The 14,862-nt window shown below is 48.3% G+C and overlaps 1 protein-coding gene across 1 annotated transcript; it reads right to left on the bottom strand.

Moving 5' to 3' along the window:
- Positions 1–4,620: 4,620 nt before the first annotated feature.
- Positions 4,621–7,885, bottom strand: LOC117882500 (ecto-ADP-ribosyltransferase 5-like). The gene is made up of 3 exons (XM_034780845.1): positions 7,826–7,885; positions 7,247–7,315; positions 4,621–5,349 (listed from the first exon to the last, which is right to left on the bottom strand). The coding sequence occupies exons 2-3, from the start codon at positions 7,307–7,309 to the stop codon at positions 4,621–4,623; spliced, it is 792 nt and encodes a 263-aa protein (XP_034636736.1). The 5' UTR covers positions 7,310–7,315; positions 7,826–7,885.
- Positions 7,886–14,862: the final 6,977 nt, after the last annotated feature.

Below are 14,862 nucleotides of genomic sequence, written 5' to 3'. Positions count from 1 at the left end.
ACTGTTTTCTTTTTACCCTTTATGTCTCTAGCCAGTTTAATCTTGTTTTGTGCCTTGGCCTTTATTTTGTCCCTACACTGAGCAGCTGTAATAGCCTAGCAGCCTGGACAGTGTTACCACAGCAACGACATTCAACAGCACTTAACGCATCATACTACAGATGTTTTTCTATATGTTATTTATTTAAGGTGATACCTTGTAAATGTATTGAACCTTATGTGAGGGGGCTGCTGGTCCCTCACTGAAACTCAGAGGGAGGGTAGTAGTATATACCTTGATAGTATTCATCACCATGTATTTTTGACAGATTTCCACCACACATTTTAGGCATCTGTCCTAAAGTTCTGGGCCTTTGTTACCAAGCGATGTCAGAGCTAAAGTCTCTTAAATGTTTAAAAGTAATGGACCCCAGCTGAGTGTCTGTGTCACTGCCTTGTGAGCAGCAGCACTGCCATCTAAAATGGTCACCACTGGCCTCAGACGATAGCTCCTCCAGGAGGTCTGTGGCTAACACTGCCTTGTCACCCCACTCTGATAGTTTTCATTTCCACTGAATTGAGAAGGATGTGGCTACTAGGGGGTGGGGACTACTGGCTTCACACCTCACTGAAGATGAGAGGGGTGGGCAGGAACTGAGTTCACACCTTTTCTGCTGCTTTTGGGTTTAAGGTGACTTGTAAAGGGGGAAACAAACTGTGTTTGTATTTTGTTTGTCTTTCACTTCTTTAAGATAGACAAAGGGGACCTGAATCTTTTAAAATTCTGGTTGGTTCTTTTTCTACCTCAGAAATGTGGAGAATATCAAGCCTTTTTGTTGTTGCTGCTGCTGCTAGAGAACTCCTTGGAGCAGGGGAGAACTAGAGTGGGAGTATTTTCATCCCTCAGTGAAAGGGCATCAGGATTTTCACACACAGAGTTTTTCTCCCAAGTGTCTGTCAGACATTTGAGTTAAATAGGTGTAGAAAAATCAGGCCTTTGGGCTTTTGTATTAAGTCCCCCAATGACTTAAGATGGAGTTGGGCGCACCTAGCTCAAACATTAGGTTAAAGGAGTTTTAAACCATCTCTATCAGATTTCACTTCCTTGGTTCTTGTGTTGTCAGAAATCTCCCAGTTCCTGTGGCCAAGACCTGAATTTCCAATGTAAAACTAAAGCAGGAAAAGCCTTTACCAATGAGGGGATGAAGGATAACCCCCCCCCCTTTCTTTCTCCATGATAAAGGGTTTGTTCGGCTGCTTATTTTCCTTTTGAGAGTCACTTTCAAAGTTTATTTGGGATGGGTTTTTTTCTCCCTTCCATGCTCCAAATTTGATCAATGTTTTCATAAATACAATCCATCAAACTACCAGATTTAATCTCGCAGACAAAGGTGCAACGAGACCCACTGGCTGGAAGCTGAAGTTAGCAAAGGTCCAACAGAAAAGAAGACACATTTTAATAGGGAGAGCAATTAACCTTTGGAACAGTTTGCCACAGGCCATGGCGGATTCTCCATTTAAATGGAGCCTGGATGTGTCTCTAAAAGACATGCTGTAGCTCAAAGAGAGGTGATTGGCCTCAATGCAGGAATCACCGGGTGAGACTCTGTATGTAGTGTCACAGGTCAGAGTCTGATCAAATGCTCCCTTCTGGCCTTCAAATCTGTGAAGAAGAGACAGAGCCTCCATGAAAGCCACTAGGGACTTCACTATTACCTCACTTTTATGAGGGATGCGCTCATGTACTACAGTGATGAGCAGCGGGAGGAGACCTTACGATCGATAGAATCTGGCCCTGTCATTCTGAGTGGGCTCTGTTGCATTGATAACAAATTGCATTGATACGTGTTGTGATACTTGGGCTTAGAAATTTACCTAGACCGTGAGCTCAACTGCGAGAAAGGTCAAGAGACATAAGAACAACTGAGAGCAACAAATGTTAATGGGAAAAGGTGCCAAAGGGACACACGCCGAATTAGTCCAAACGAAAAGGTCTCCTGATGTAATTCAAGGGCCGTGTGAAGTTCATGCCTGGTAAACAAGAAAAGCGTGGGACTGGACATGGATGAACGAGAATCAGTGTGTTGTAAATTAGGCTTAGTTCATGGACCAAACAATGATGGATGGGCTATTCCACCCACCAGTCCCCTTTTGCGGCCCGCCACAANGGGGCCCGATTCCTGGGGGCGGGGCTTGCTGCAAGCCCCACCCCCAGGAATCAAGCCGTGCCGCCGGGGGAGGGACGGGGGGAGACCCGAGCCGCGCCACGGGGGGGGGGGCGGACGGGGGGAGACCCGAGCCGCGCCGCGGGGGGACGGGACGGGGAGAGACCCAAGCCACGCCGCGCCGCGGGGGGACGGGACAGGGGGGAGACCCGAGCCGCGCCGTGCCACGGGGAGGGGACCGGGGGAGACCCGAGCCGCACCGCGGGAGCCGCGCCGCGGGGGCCGGGCCGGAGCCGACCCGAACCGGAGGGCCGGGCTGGAGCCAAGCCGGGCCAGAGCCGCTGGGGCCTGCGGGAACGGGCCGCGCCTCCTCGGAGCCCTTCTCGCACCCCCCACCACCCCAGCTTACCTTGTGCTGCCGGCCGCCCCTGCTTCTTTTCAGACTTCCCGCGAATCAGAGATTCGCGGGAAGCAGGGGAGGGGGCGGAGCGTTCAGGGGAGGGGAGGAGGGGGAAGTGAGCTGGGGGCGGGGCGGACAGCTGCAGCACGGGGCCCTCTTGGCGCGGGGCCCAATTCAGCCGAATCGGCTGAATCGGCCTAAAGCCGGCCCTGACCTACATAGCAGCGTAGTTAGAACTTGTGACAAAATGGGGTGTTGGGACTCTCGTTAATTATAGCAAATTTATTAAATAAGTGGCATCAAACATCAGCTCAGCAAAACCATCCCAGTAGCTGCTCATGTCTGCCACCCAGATGACATAAAGCTGGGGTTCAGAGTTAACTATAACATGGGATGGACGCACAGTAAATACCGCAAAGCAGGAGGCTTTGGCTGTAAATGCAGCAAGGGAATCCAGCAGAAGGTTTCCCATGCCCTCTAGTGGTGATCTGTTGACAAATCACTGGCAGGCTGCAAGTTCCCAAGCTGGGAACTACCCATCAAGCCCTGGCTGTTTAATAGCATATTGGAACACAAGTGGGCTGCACAAGGGACCGAAAAGGAGCAAAGCAAACATTTCACATGGTTTCTGCTTCGGCACGCCCAGCCCGAAGTGCTCCGGATGTCAGATTCTGCGTGAAATCTTTCAGAGCGCTAGGCCCACCCTCGCCCTTTCTTTCCTGGAACACAAAGAGAAGGCCTGTGTTAATTGCAGTCTGACTCAGCCTGCTTAGCGACTTCATTTGGAAACCCCCTGGGACAGAACGCCCCGGAAACGGCAGCTCCCCTGCCAGCCGGCCGGGTTGCATTCACAGTAAAATGGTCACTGGGGTTCACTCGGTAGGTGAGAGCTAGAACAAGCCGGACGCTGGAGAGCAGCGCGCTGAAGATACCGGGAGCACCCACGTCTCTTTGCAGGGGTATAAGGAACAGCCCACCCACTGAGGAAGGGTTATTGTTTGTGGTGAAGGCATGAGGCTGGGAGTCACCATCTCTGCCATTGATTAGCGACCTGCAGTTCCCCCACCTGTGCAATGGGGGTTCTGCCTACATCCCCGGGGTGCTGCTGGGATGTGCCGAATCCTTGCAAGGAAGGTGTGGTAGGAGGGCAGTGGATTACGACTGCCGTGTATATGAGGAGAACTGTAATGCCCTTTGGGAGAGCAGAAAAAGCCACGCGGAGGGGTTCCCGTCTAACCCTGTCAGAGAGGTGTCACCACGTGCTGTAGCATCGACACACTCCATTAGCCCAGCAGAGGAACAGAAAAATGGGTGTGTGGCTAAGACCATGGGTGGGTGCTCAGGAGATCTGGGTTTAATCCCTGGCCCTGCACTGGACTCCCTGGGAAATCACGGCTAGGTCACTTCATCTAGCCAGTGCTTCCATTTCCCATTGGTAAAATAGGAGCAAGGATCCTTCCTTTCTCCCACCTCTTTTCTGTTTTGTCCATTTAGACTGTGAGCTCTTCAGGGCAAGGCTGTGTGTTTGTACAGCACAACCGGCCCCTGATCTCACTCTATGCACTACTAGAATACGGATCATAATTTTCTTCTTCTTGCCCGGGCAGTAACAAAATCTCTTCCCAGCCTGGCTCCTGGAGTTAGAAAGGCCCCTTCATGAATTGCCCAATCAATTCTAAAACATGTCCAGCCTCTCTCCCGGCCTGCCTAGCACCAGAATGGGAGACGGCTTAGTGACAGCTGAGGGACATTCATCACCCCCCACACTTGTTCTTCTCTCCCCTGCCCCCTCCCTGCCCTCAGAAACCCCACCTGCCCAGCAGATGTGGGGTGGGAGCAGTTGACACAGCAGCGTCTTATGCTGCCTTTACACCAGCAAGAGAAATTCTCTGCTGGCCGCCACCAGCCAGGACGCAGCCCTTTTGCACCAGCTGAGATTGTGCCATAATGACCTGACTCCAGGAGCAGGGGCTTTAAGAAGAAACCCAACTAGCATGAGACTTGTGATAAAAATAACCCAAGAGATGAAACCACTGAAGTGACAACCCAGGGTGGGGAGAATTGGATCCAAAATCTCCTACTGACCTATGTAGACGCAGTTGTAACGGCTGAAGGTCCGGTTTGTGCTGTGGAGGACAAATAAGTTGCTGTTGTTGTCCTGGGTGAAGTTGCACACCCTAAATTTCTCATAGACTGGAATCAGCACTTCTGCCTCGTCTGGGATATAAGAGAAGTCTGCGATGGGGACCCCGAAGCACGTCCGGATGGTGAAGAATGTGCCTGAGGCAAATCTGTGAGCTACGTCCCTGTTTAAAGATGAAGAGGCAAACGTCCCAAATCGGACCATGCCACCTCTCTTACCGGGTTGGTAGCGGAGAGAACGGACTCCCCTGTACACCTCCGTCTCGTACATCTCAGCACAGTCTCTCTTCAGGAGCTGCAATGCTCTGGTCAAGTAAAAATGAAGGGCTTTGAATGGGAAATGTTTGAGATAATAAGCTCGGGATTTACCAGCCTCTCTCACGGCTTTGTTGAAGTCCTGGTACAAAGGTTTCTTACCTCCTCTGGTATAGGCCAGGATTGCTATTCCATTCTCATCCTTAAACCCTCTAGGCAGAGAGAGGTTTTTCTTCCTAGTATTCCATTTTTTTTCCGCAGCTTCCCATGTTTTGCTAAACATCTTGTGCGTTGACTTCTCTTTCCACAGCAGTTCAGACTTGATTATATTTTCCATGTCCTCTGTGCAGCCGATATACTGGTCATCAAAAGCATCGCATGCCATGTCCAGCACCGGCTGGCAATTCACCTGGAACAACACAGCGTATCAAACACGAGGGGTGGATGGCTGCCGGGCTCCCAGCATAGCTAGCACCAGTGGAACTGGGCTGGGCCAGCCACCATGAGACATTTTTTCTGAATTTCCCTGGTATAAACAAGGCTTGAGAGAGAGAGAGAGAGAGAGCCTCTTACCAAACAAACTCATAAGTAGGATCCTACCAACTTCACAACCATGAAAAATGCGTCACGGACTGTGAAATCTGGTCTCCCCCTGTGAAATCTGATCTTTTCTGTGCTTTTATCCTATGCCATACAGATTTCACGGGGGAGACTAGTATTTCTCAAATTGGGGGTTCTGACCTAAAAGGGAGTTGCAGGGGTCACAAGGTTATTTTAAGGAGGTCACAGTATTGCCACCCTTACTTCTGTGCTGCCTTCAGAGCTGGGCGGCCAGAGAGCGGCGGCTGTTAGCCGGGCCCCCAGCTCTGAAGGCAGTGCCCCGCTAGCAGCAGTGCAGAAGTAAGGTTAGCAATACCATACCAGACCACCCTTACATCTGCGCTGCTGCCTTCAGAGCGGGGCGGCCGGAGAGTGGCGGCTGCTGACCGATGGCCCAGCTCTGCAGACAGCAGCGCAGAAGTAAGGGTGGCAATACCATACAATGCCACCCTTGCTTCTGCGCTGCTGCTGCCTGCGGCGGCGCTGCCTTCAGAGGTGGGCTCCCACCAGCAGCCGCTGCTCTCCGGCTGCCCAGCTCTGAAGGCAGCACCGCTGCCAGCAGCAGCACAGAAGTAAGGGTAGCAGTACCTCAATGCCCCCTATAATAACCTTGCAAACCCCTCACAACTCCTTTATGGGTCAGGACCCCGACAATTACAACACCATGAAATTTCAGATTTAAATAGCTGATATCATGAAATTTACGATTTTTAAAATTCTAGGACCGTGAAATTGACCAAAATGGACTGTGAATTTGGTAGGCCCTATTCATTAGCCTTGTTTATACTTGAGAAATTCTGAAAAAACAAGGCTAGAGAGAGAGAGAGAGAGAGAGAGAGAGAGTGTCCCCCTTAACCTCCCCACCCCTGCCACACACACAGTATTGTTGCTAAGAGATTCAGTAGTCGCAGCAGAATACAAAGTGCATGAAATCCAGGCACAAAGAAGAGCTTAAATTCTCAGAGACTTTCCTGGATCCCCCCATGCCCTACCCCCATTTGGGACTCCGGGCTTCAGCTGCGGGGTGGGAGGTCTCAGGGCCCTAGAGGGGGGTACCAGGACTCAAGGGTTAAGCCATGTGGTGGTGGGGCACTGGGACTTTAGCCCCACAGTGTGTTTGGGGGGGTCACCGGGGTTTGAGGCTTCAGCCCTGTGGTGGTGGGGGGGTGCTGGGACTTTAGCCCCACAGGGGTGGGGGACACTCAGCGTTTCAGCTCCATGGAGCATGCCGGGGCTCCTACGGGGTTGAAAATATTGACCAGAGCTCCAGCCCGGACAACTCCAGCTAAATTTAAACCCTGGTACAAAGCATTTCCCAGGTGAGGGCATCTGCTCTGCAGTGAGCTTCCAGAGGAGGCTAGACTAATCCAGGCCTGACCACCATTAGGAAACCCAGACATACCTTCCTCTTGGACAGAACTTCTCCACCAAACCCAGGATAACCGTCATAGCGTCAGCCAACCCCTTCTGCCTCCTCCAGTGCTCCCCCCACAAATAAACCAAGAGAAAATCCTGCTCCCACCAGAGATTTTTATAACCTCAGAAGAGAGATGAGCCAGAGACTCCAGGAAGTCCCCCTAGGGACCTCACCATTGCCAAGTTCTTTTAGATGGCAAGTGGTCAGGTACTAGGGTCAGCACAAAGCTCTAAGATACATAACTAGACAGCATTGGGTCTTACCAACCTTACAGCATAGATTGAGTTACCTGAGGGGTGTCCATCAATGTGTGAGCACAAAGGTAAGTCATGGTGATCAGCAGAAATGTCATCTTCACCTGGGGGACAGGAAGAAAATTCCACAAGAATCTCAACATCAATAGAGAAATGCCTGCCCTGGCTCCCTTGTTCCAAGGTGATTGGGGTCATCTATGGAGACTCCCCTGAGCCACCGCAGGAGAGGGATGGGTATCCAGAGAGCAGGAACCCTTGTAAACAAGCAAAGACCTTTACAGGCTGGGGTAAGAGTTGGGCAAAAACTTTCCTTTGTTGCTTTTTGAAGTTAAAATACAGACATGTTTCATTTCCTTAGGACTAAATTTTCAGAAGTCACGAGCAATTTTTAGCAGTGTAACTTGAGACACCTTCAGAGCCCCCACCCCCCCAAAGATCTGACCCCTTTCAGTTCTTTTCAGTCGGTCTCCAAAAATCGTGGCCCCTAAATCACGAGCCGCTCTTAAAACCCTAGGTCTGAGTGAAGAGACAAGGTTGACCTGTCGCCATGCTTCCCCCCAGGGGGCTTACCCCAGGGATGGACTTGACCCAAAGAGTTAAAGATGTGACTGTACCTGCAGGTCCAAAGGCTGGATGGCCCTGGGAGTGAAGTTCAGACCAAGGGACTCGCTCTCTTATACTGTGCTGAATCTGCAGAGACTGTTCCTGTGAGTCTACGCCCTCCTTCCCCAACCTCGGACAGGAAACCACCTCGCTGCCTTTTACAGTCTTCTGTTTGTCATGGGGGAGAGAGATCACATTACCCAGATTCCAGTACACCTGGGAGCCCAGGCAGCACTACCCAGGACATGCCAGCGTCCCGGCGCTGCCCAGCAGCCCGGCCCCTCAGAACTTCATGGCAACACCGGGGACAGAACTCAGATCCTCCTGCTCCAGGGGGCAGATCCGACAGACACCCATTGCAGCCCCTGGGAGCCTTCCCATTGATTTAAAGTTTGGGGCCCCCCAGGGCATTCCAGCTGGGAGTAGCAATTGCTGGCAGTCAGGTCTGTTGATTTCCAAAGACTGTCCCAAGTCCTGTGTCTGCGAACGCACAAGGAATCAAACAGCACGAAACAATTTCTTTGGCTTGCAGCACCAAAAATGCTCCTTGCAGCCCACACCCAAACTCCTCTCTCTGGGTTTCTACCAGGGTCTGCTACCGGCTTTCAGCTGCTCCTTTAGACTGTCCCTCTTCCAGTCTTCTTGTCTGCTCTCAGTTTCTTGCCCTCCTGCCTCCTGCACACACAGCTGACCCCAGGTCTCCTAGTCCTTGGATTGGCAGGCAGGGAGACCCCCTCAGTCCATATGGGTTAGCTGCCACCTGCCACACGGCTTCATGCCTTGGGCGGTTCCCCCATCATCCTCAGCTGTTTCTCCTCCCTAAAGAGGTCTGCCTGCTCTTGCTGTCAGCGTGGGGGTGCTCAGCACCCATTGGCTTTAACGAGGTCCGTGGTTGTCTCTGATCCGAGACCCAGTTGATGGCAGCCATTCGCATCTTTCAGTGTAACAGTTTCAATATTTACAAGTCCTACCTCTGCCCCTAGATAGCCAAGCCCTGCCCACTCAGGCCTGCTTGACACTACGCAGTTGGGTCAACGTAAGGTGCAGTGCAGCCACCTATTCCTGAACAGCAAAGAGGAGGGCGAGAGATGCAGCAGGAGGTTCCACCAGACCTGTCTGAGACTGTCACAGTCTAGCCAGCTGAGCACGGATGACCCCAGTGAAGAGGAAGGCAAGTGTGCGTGTAACACTGGCAGACCCCGGTCGTCATCAGCGAGGATCAAACGTGGGATCTCTGGAGCTTAATGCAGGTGCCTTTACGGCACGATCTAACGACCCATGTCATTTAGCCAACGCAGTAGCAGGCTCATCAATCACTAGTTGGTCTAGCTGCCACTAGAGGGAGACAGAGCGCCCACCAAGCGGGCCTGGGTTACATGTACATACGTTTTTCCTTGCAAGGTTTAAATTTAAAGAGGCACACGGGATCCCAGGAGATCATAGGGGTGGCAGCTGTGATGGTGAAGTTCGCTCCAGCCCCTTCTTTCAGTCAGCCAGTGTCACGGTAGCCACCACAGTCTTTCCCCCACAGTATCTTGTGGCAGGCCCCAAAAGGGAACTGGTGGGTGGAATAGCCCATCCATCATTGTTTGGTCCATGAACTAAGCCTAATTTACAACACACCGATTCTGGTTCATCGGTCGCACACTTTTCTTGTTTACCAGGCATGATCTTCACACAGCCTTTGAATCATATCAGGAGACCTTTTTGTTTAGACTAATTCAGCGTGTGTCCCTTTGGCACCTTTTCCCATTGACATTTGTTGCTCTCAGTTGTTCTTACATCTCTTGACCTTTCTCAAAGTTGAGCTCACGGTCTAGGTAAATTTCTAAGCCCAAGTATCACAACACGTATCAGCCCCTGTTATCAATGCAACAGAGCCCACTCAGAATGACAGGGCCAGATTCTGCTCATCGCGTGAGCGCATCCCTCATAAAAGTGAGGTAATAGTGAAGTCCCTAGTGGCTTTCATGGAGGCTCTGTCTCTTCATCTGTTGCTCTAGCTCACATCTTCACAGATTTGAAGGCCAGACGGGAGCATTTGATCAGACTCTGACCTGTGACGCTACATACAGAGTCTCACCCGGTGATTCCTGCATTGAGATCAATCGCCTCTCTTTGAGCTATAGCATGTCTTTTAGAGACACATCCAGGCTCCATTTAAATGGAGAATCCGCCATGGCCTGTGGCAAACTGTTGCAAAGGTTAATTGCTCTCCCTATTAAAATGTGTCTTCTTTTCTGTTGGACCTTTGCTAACTTCAGCTTCCAGCCAGTGGGTCTCGTCACACCTTTGTCTGCGAGATTAAATCTGGTTGTTTGATGGATTGTATTTATGAAAACATTGACCAAATTGGAACGTGGAAGGGAGAAAAAAAACCATTCCAAATAAACTTTGAAAGTGACTTTCAAAAGGAAAATAAGCAGCAGAACAAACCCTTTATCATGGAGGAAAAAAAGGGGGTTATCCTTCACGCCCTCATTAGCAAAGGTTTTTCCTATTTTAGTTTTACGTTGGAAATTCAGGTCTTGGCCACAGGAGAATTGAGAGATTTCTGACAACACATGAACCAAGGAAGTGAAATCTGATAGAGACGGTTTGAAACTTCTTTAGCCTAATTTTGGAGCTGGGTGCCCCCAACTCCATCTGAAGTCATTGGGGGACTTAATATAAAAGCCCAAAAGCCTGATTTTTCTACACCTATGTCAGAGTTCCCTCACCACTCTGAACTCTGGGGTACAAATGTGGGGACCTGCATGAAAGACCCCCTAAGCTTATTTCTACCAGCTTAGGTTAAAAACTTCCCCAAGGCACAAATCCTTCCTTGTCCTTGGATGAGTACTGCTGCCACCACCAAGTGAGTTAGACAAAGATTCAGGAAAAGAACCACTTGGAGTTCCTGTTTCCCCAAAATATCCCCTCAAGCCCCTTCATCCCCTTTCCTGGGGAGGCTTGAGAGTAATCAAGGTGAGCACAGACCAGCCCCTTGGGTTTTTAGGACACTAAAAACCCAATCAGATTCTTAAAAAACAGAACTTTATTATAAAGAAAAAGTAAAAGAAGCACCTCTGTAAAAATCAGGATGGAAGGTGATTTACAGGGTAATCAGATTCAAAACACAGAGCATTTCCTTGCTATTACTTACTATTTCTGTAATATTGGATGCTTAGTTCAGATATGGCTCAGGGAGATGTATTTTCCCTGCCCTGGTTCCTCGCTGACCCGGAGAGAACACACAAAGAGACAAAAACAAACAACCTTCCCCCACAGATTTGAAAGTATCTTCTCCCCTTATTGGTCCTTTTGGACAGGTGGCAACTAGGTAATCTGAGCTTCTTAATCCTTTACAGGCAAAGGAGGGATTTTATGCTACCCTTAGCTATACGTTTATGACAACCTACTTAACTCAAATGCCTGACAGACACTTGGGAGAAAAACTCTGCGTGTGAAAATCCTGATGCCCTTTCACTGAGGGATAAAAATACTCCCAATCTAGTTCTTCCCTCCTCCAAGGAGTTCTCTAGCAACAACAACAAAAAATCTTCATATTCTCCATGTTTCTGAAGTACAAAAAGAACCAAGCAGAATTTTAAAAGATTCAGGTCTCCTTTGTCCATCTTAAAGAAGCGAAAGACAAACAAAATACAAACACAGTTTGTTGTCCCCCTTTGCAAGTCACCTTAAACTCAACAGCAGCAGCAAAGGTGTGAACTCAGTTCCTGCTCACTCCTCTCATCTTCAGGGAGGTGTGAAACCAGTAGCCCCCACTTCCCCCAAGTAGCCACATCCTTCTCAATGCAGTGGAAATGAGAATGATCAGAGTGGGATGACAAGACAGCGTTAGCCACAGACCTACAGGAGGAGCTAACCTCTGAGGCCAGCTACTGCTCACAAGGCAGTGACACAGACACTCAGCTGAGGTCCGTTACTTTTAAACGTTTAAAGAGACTTTAGATCTGACATCGCTTGGTAACAAAGGCCCAGAGCCTCAAACTTATTTAGGCTCCTAACTGCAATTGGAATCAGTGGAAATTAGGAACCAAAATACTTTTGAGGGTCTGGGCCAAAGTATTTTTTCTCTGGGAATTCCCTTGTTTGTTTTTTTAAATAGGAATAATGCGGAGCTCAATCTCTACCAGACCCCTGTCACTCCCTGGCTCTCTTTTGGAACTTAAATGCTCTGCTCCTAACTTATTTTTTGTTGTTGCTGGAGATGGACGCTGGGGTTGGTCTATCGCTCTGCACACTCAGCCTTCACTGATCAGTAGAATAATTAAGCAATCAATTTGCGAACACCTAGAAGATAATAAAGTGATAAGTAACAGTCAGCATGGATTCGTCCAAAACAAATCGTGTCAAACCAACCTGATAGCTTTCTTTGACAGGGTAACAAACCTTGTGGATGGGAGAGAAGTGTAGATGTGGTATACCATGACTTGAGTAAGGCTTTTGATACTGTCTGGCATGACCTTCTCATAATCAAACTAGGGAAATACAACCTAGATGGAGCTACCATAAGGTGGGGGCATAACTGGTTGGAAAACCGTTCCCAGAGAGTAAATATCAGTGGTTCACAGTCATACTGGAAGAGCATAATGAGTGGGGTCTTGCAGGGATCAGTTTTGGGTCCTGGTCTGTTCAATATCTTCATAAGTGATTTAGATAATTGCATAGAGAGTGCACTTACAAAGTTTGAGGACAATACCAAGGAGTTGCAAGTGCTTTGGAGGATAGGATTAAAATTCAAAATGATCTGGACAAACTGGAGAAATGGTCTGAAGTAAATAGGACGAAATTCAATAAGGACTAATGGAAAGTACTCAAGTTAGGAAGGAACAATCAGTTGCACACATACAAAATGGGAAATGACTGCCTAGGAAGGAGTACTGCGGAAAGGGATCTGGGGGTCATAGTGGAGCATAATGGAGCATAAACTAAACATGAGTCAACAGTGTAACACTAGCAAAAAAAGCAAACATAATTCTGGAATGTATTAGCAGGAGTGTTGTAAGCAAGACACGAGAAGTAATTCTTCCGCTCTGCTCCGCGCTGATAAGGCCTCAGCTGGAGTATTGTGTCCAGTTCTGGGCACCACATTTCAAGAAAGATGTGAACAAACTGGAGGAAGGCCAGAGAAGATCAACAAAAATGATTCAAGGTCTAGAAAACATGACCTAGGAGGGAAGATTGAAAAAATTGGGTTTGTTTAGTCTGGAGAAGAGAAGACTGAGGGGGGACATGATAACAGTTTTCAAGTACATAAAAGGTTGTTACAAGGAGGAGGGAGAAGAATTGTTCTCCTTAACGTCTGAGGTCAGGACAAGAAGCAGTGGTGGTTTAGGTTGCTTAAGGGCGAGCGACAGGGGGAAGTGGGCAGAGAGGAGCAAGGGGGTGGGGTCTTGGGGAGAAGAGGAAGGACAGGGCCGGGGCCACGGTTCAGCCGCTGGTGCTCCCCCCCACTTTTAGGGAGCTTCCAATCGCCCCGGACTAGATAATGCTTGGTCCTGCCTTGAGTGCAGGCGACTGGACTAGAAGACCTCTCAAGGTCCCTTCCAGTCCTACAGTTCTATGAAGAGCTCAGCTGGATTGGATTTAATCTTTCTTCCTGTGTAACTCGGGGCTTTATTCAAATGGGTTTGGAGTATTGCACCAGTTGTTGTAGTTACACTTAGTTCTTATTAGGGCTGTAAATTAATCACAGTTAATGCAAGCAATTAATGCAAAACAAATTAACTAGATTAAAAAGAATAGTCACAATTAATCGCACTGTAAAAAAGATAAACAAAAGAACGAGTAGTTTTCAGTTCACCTCATACAAGTCCACTCAGTCCTACTTCTTGGTCAGCCAGTTGCTAAGACAACAAATTTGTTTATATTTACAGGAAATAATCCTGCCCACTTCTTATTTACAATGGCACCTGAAAGTGAGAACAGGCGTTCGCATGGCATTGTTGTAGCTGGTGTTGCAAGGTATTTATGTGCCAGGGATGCTAAACATTCATATCCCCTTTCATGCTTCGACTTGTAGGCTCTAAAGTTTTACATTGCTTTGGTTTTGAGTGCAGTTATGTAAAAAAAAAAAAATCTACATTTGTAAGTCGCACTTTCACGATAAAGAGATTGCACAACAGTACTTGTATTTTTCAATTCCCCTCCTACTATTTCTTTTTTTTTTTTTTACAGTGCAAATATTTGTAATAAAAAATAATATAAAGTGAGCAGTGTACACTTTATATTCTGTGTTGTAATTAAATCAATGTATTTGAAAATGTAAAAAAAAATCCAAAAATATTTATAATAATTGTAAATTGGTATTCTATTCTCGTTTAACAGTGCAATTAAAGCTGTGATTAATCGCAACTATATGTTTTTAATCTCACAATTAACTGTGATTATTTTTTTAAATCGTTTGACAGCCCTAGTGCTTACATACAATGTTCTTTGCGGCTCTTAAAGCTCTTTACAGAGGAAGGCAAGTAGTAATGAGGGAATAGCCACAGAACTGATGGGACTTGCCCCAGTCACCCAGCAGGCGAATGGAAGAGCCGAGAAAATCACACAGGTCTCCTGATTCCCAGCCCAGGACCCTCACCACTGGGCCTAACTTGTCACTCTCACTGATCCTGCATCAATCTGCTCACAGTGGGTCCTAGCTGAGCTCGAAGGGTTGGGAGATGGTGTTCCAAACCAAGCCCCCGCCTTACGCCCCAGCCTCCACGCCCAGTGGAGATCTCACTTTAGGACTGCAGAATCCACTTCTGCAATGTTAGAATCTTCCCCAGCGATGAATGACACAGCAGCGGAAGACAGGGTTGCTGTATTTATTGGGACGAAATAATCGTTTATTCTACAATGTGAATACAAGGCGTTAAAGATACAAAGCTGGGCTTGATTCACTCCTATTTCCACCGTGAGATAGGATATTTATTAGACCCTTTTCCATTGTGCATTGTTTTAAAGACCCAGGCAGAATCTACTACACTTTCTGGGCTGCAAATACTAAGATACAGATCGGAAGCCAGGACAGAGCCTGTCTGAATATTACATC

Source organism: Trachemys scripta, chromosome 1 (genome assembly GCF_013100865.1).
Source record: "Trachemys scripta elegans isolate TJP31775 chromosome 1, CAS_Tse_1.0, whole genome shotgun sequence".
In the NCBI taxonomy this organism is placed as follows: Eukaryota; Metazoa; Chordata; order Testudines; family Emydidae; genus Trachemys; species Trachemys scripta.
Note: the sequence above shows the minus strand (reverse complement) of the source record. Positions and strands in the feature narration are given on the sequence as shown.

Bases quoted from the DNA above. Each gene is read 5' to 3' on its own strand.
- LOC117882500 (XM_034780845.1), bottom strand. From the start codon at position 7,309: ATGACATTTCTGCTGATCACCATGACTTACCTTTGTGCTCACACATTG. The intron at 5,350-7,246 runs GTAACTCAATCT...GTGTTGTTCCAG, and splicing joins CATTGATGGACACCCCTCAG to GTGAATTGCCAGCCGGTGCT.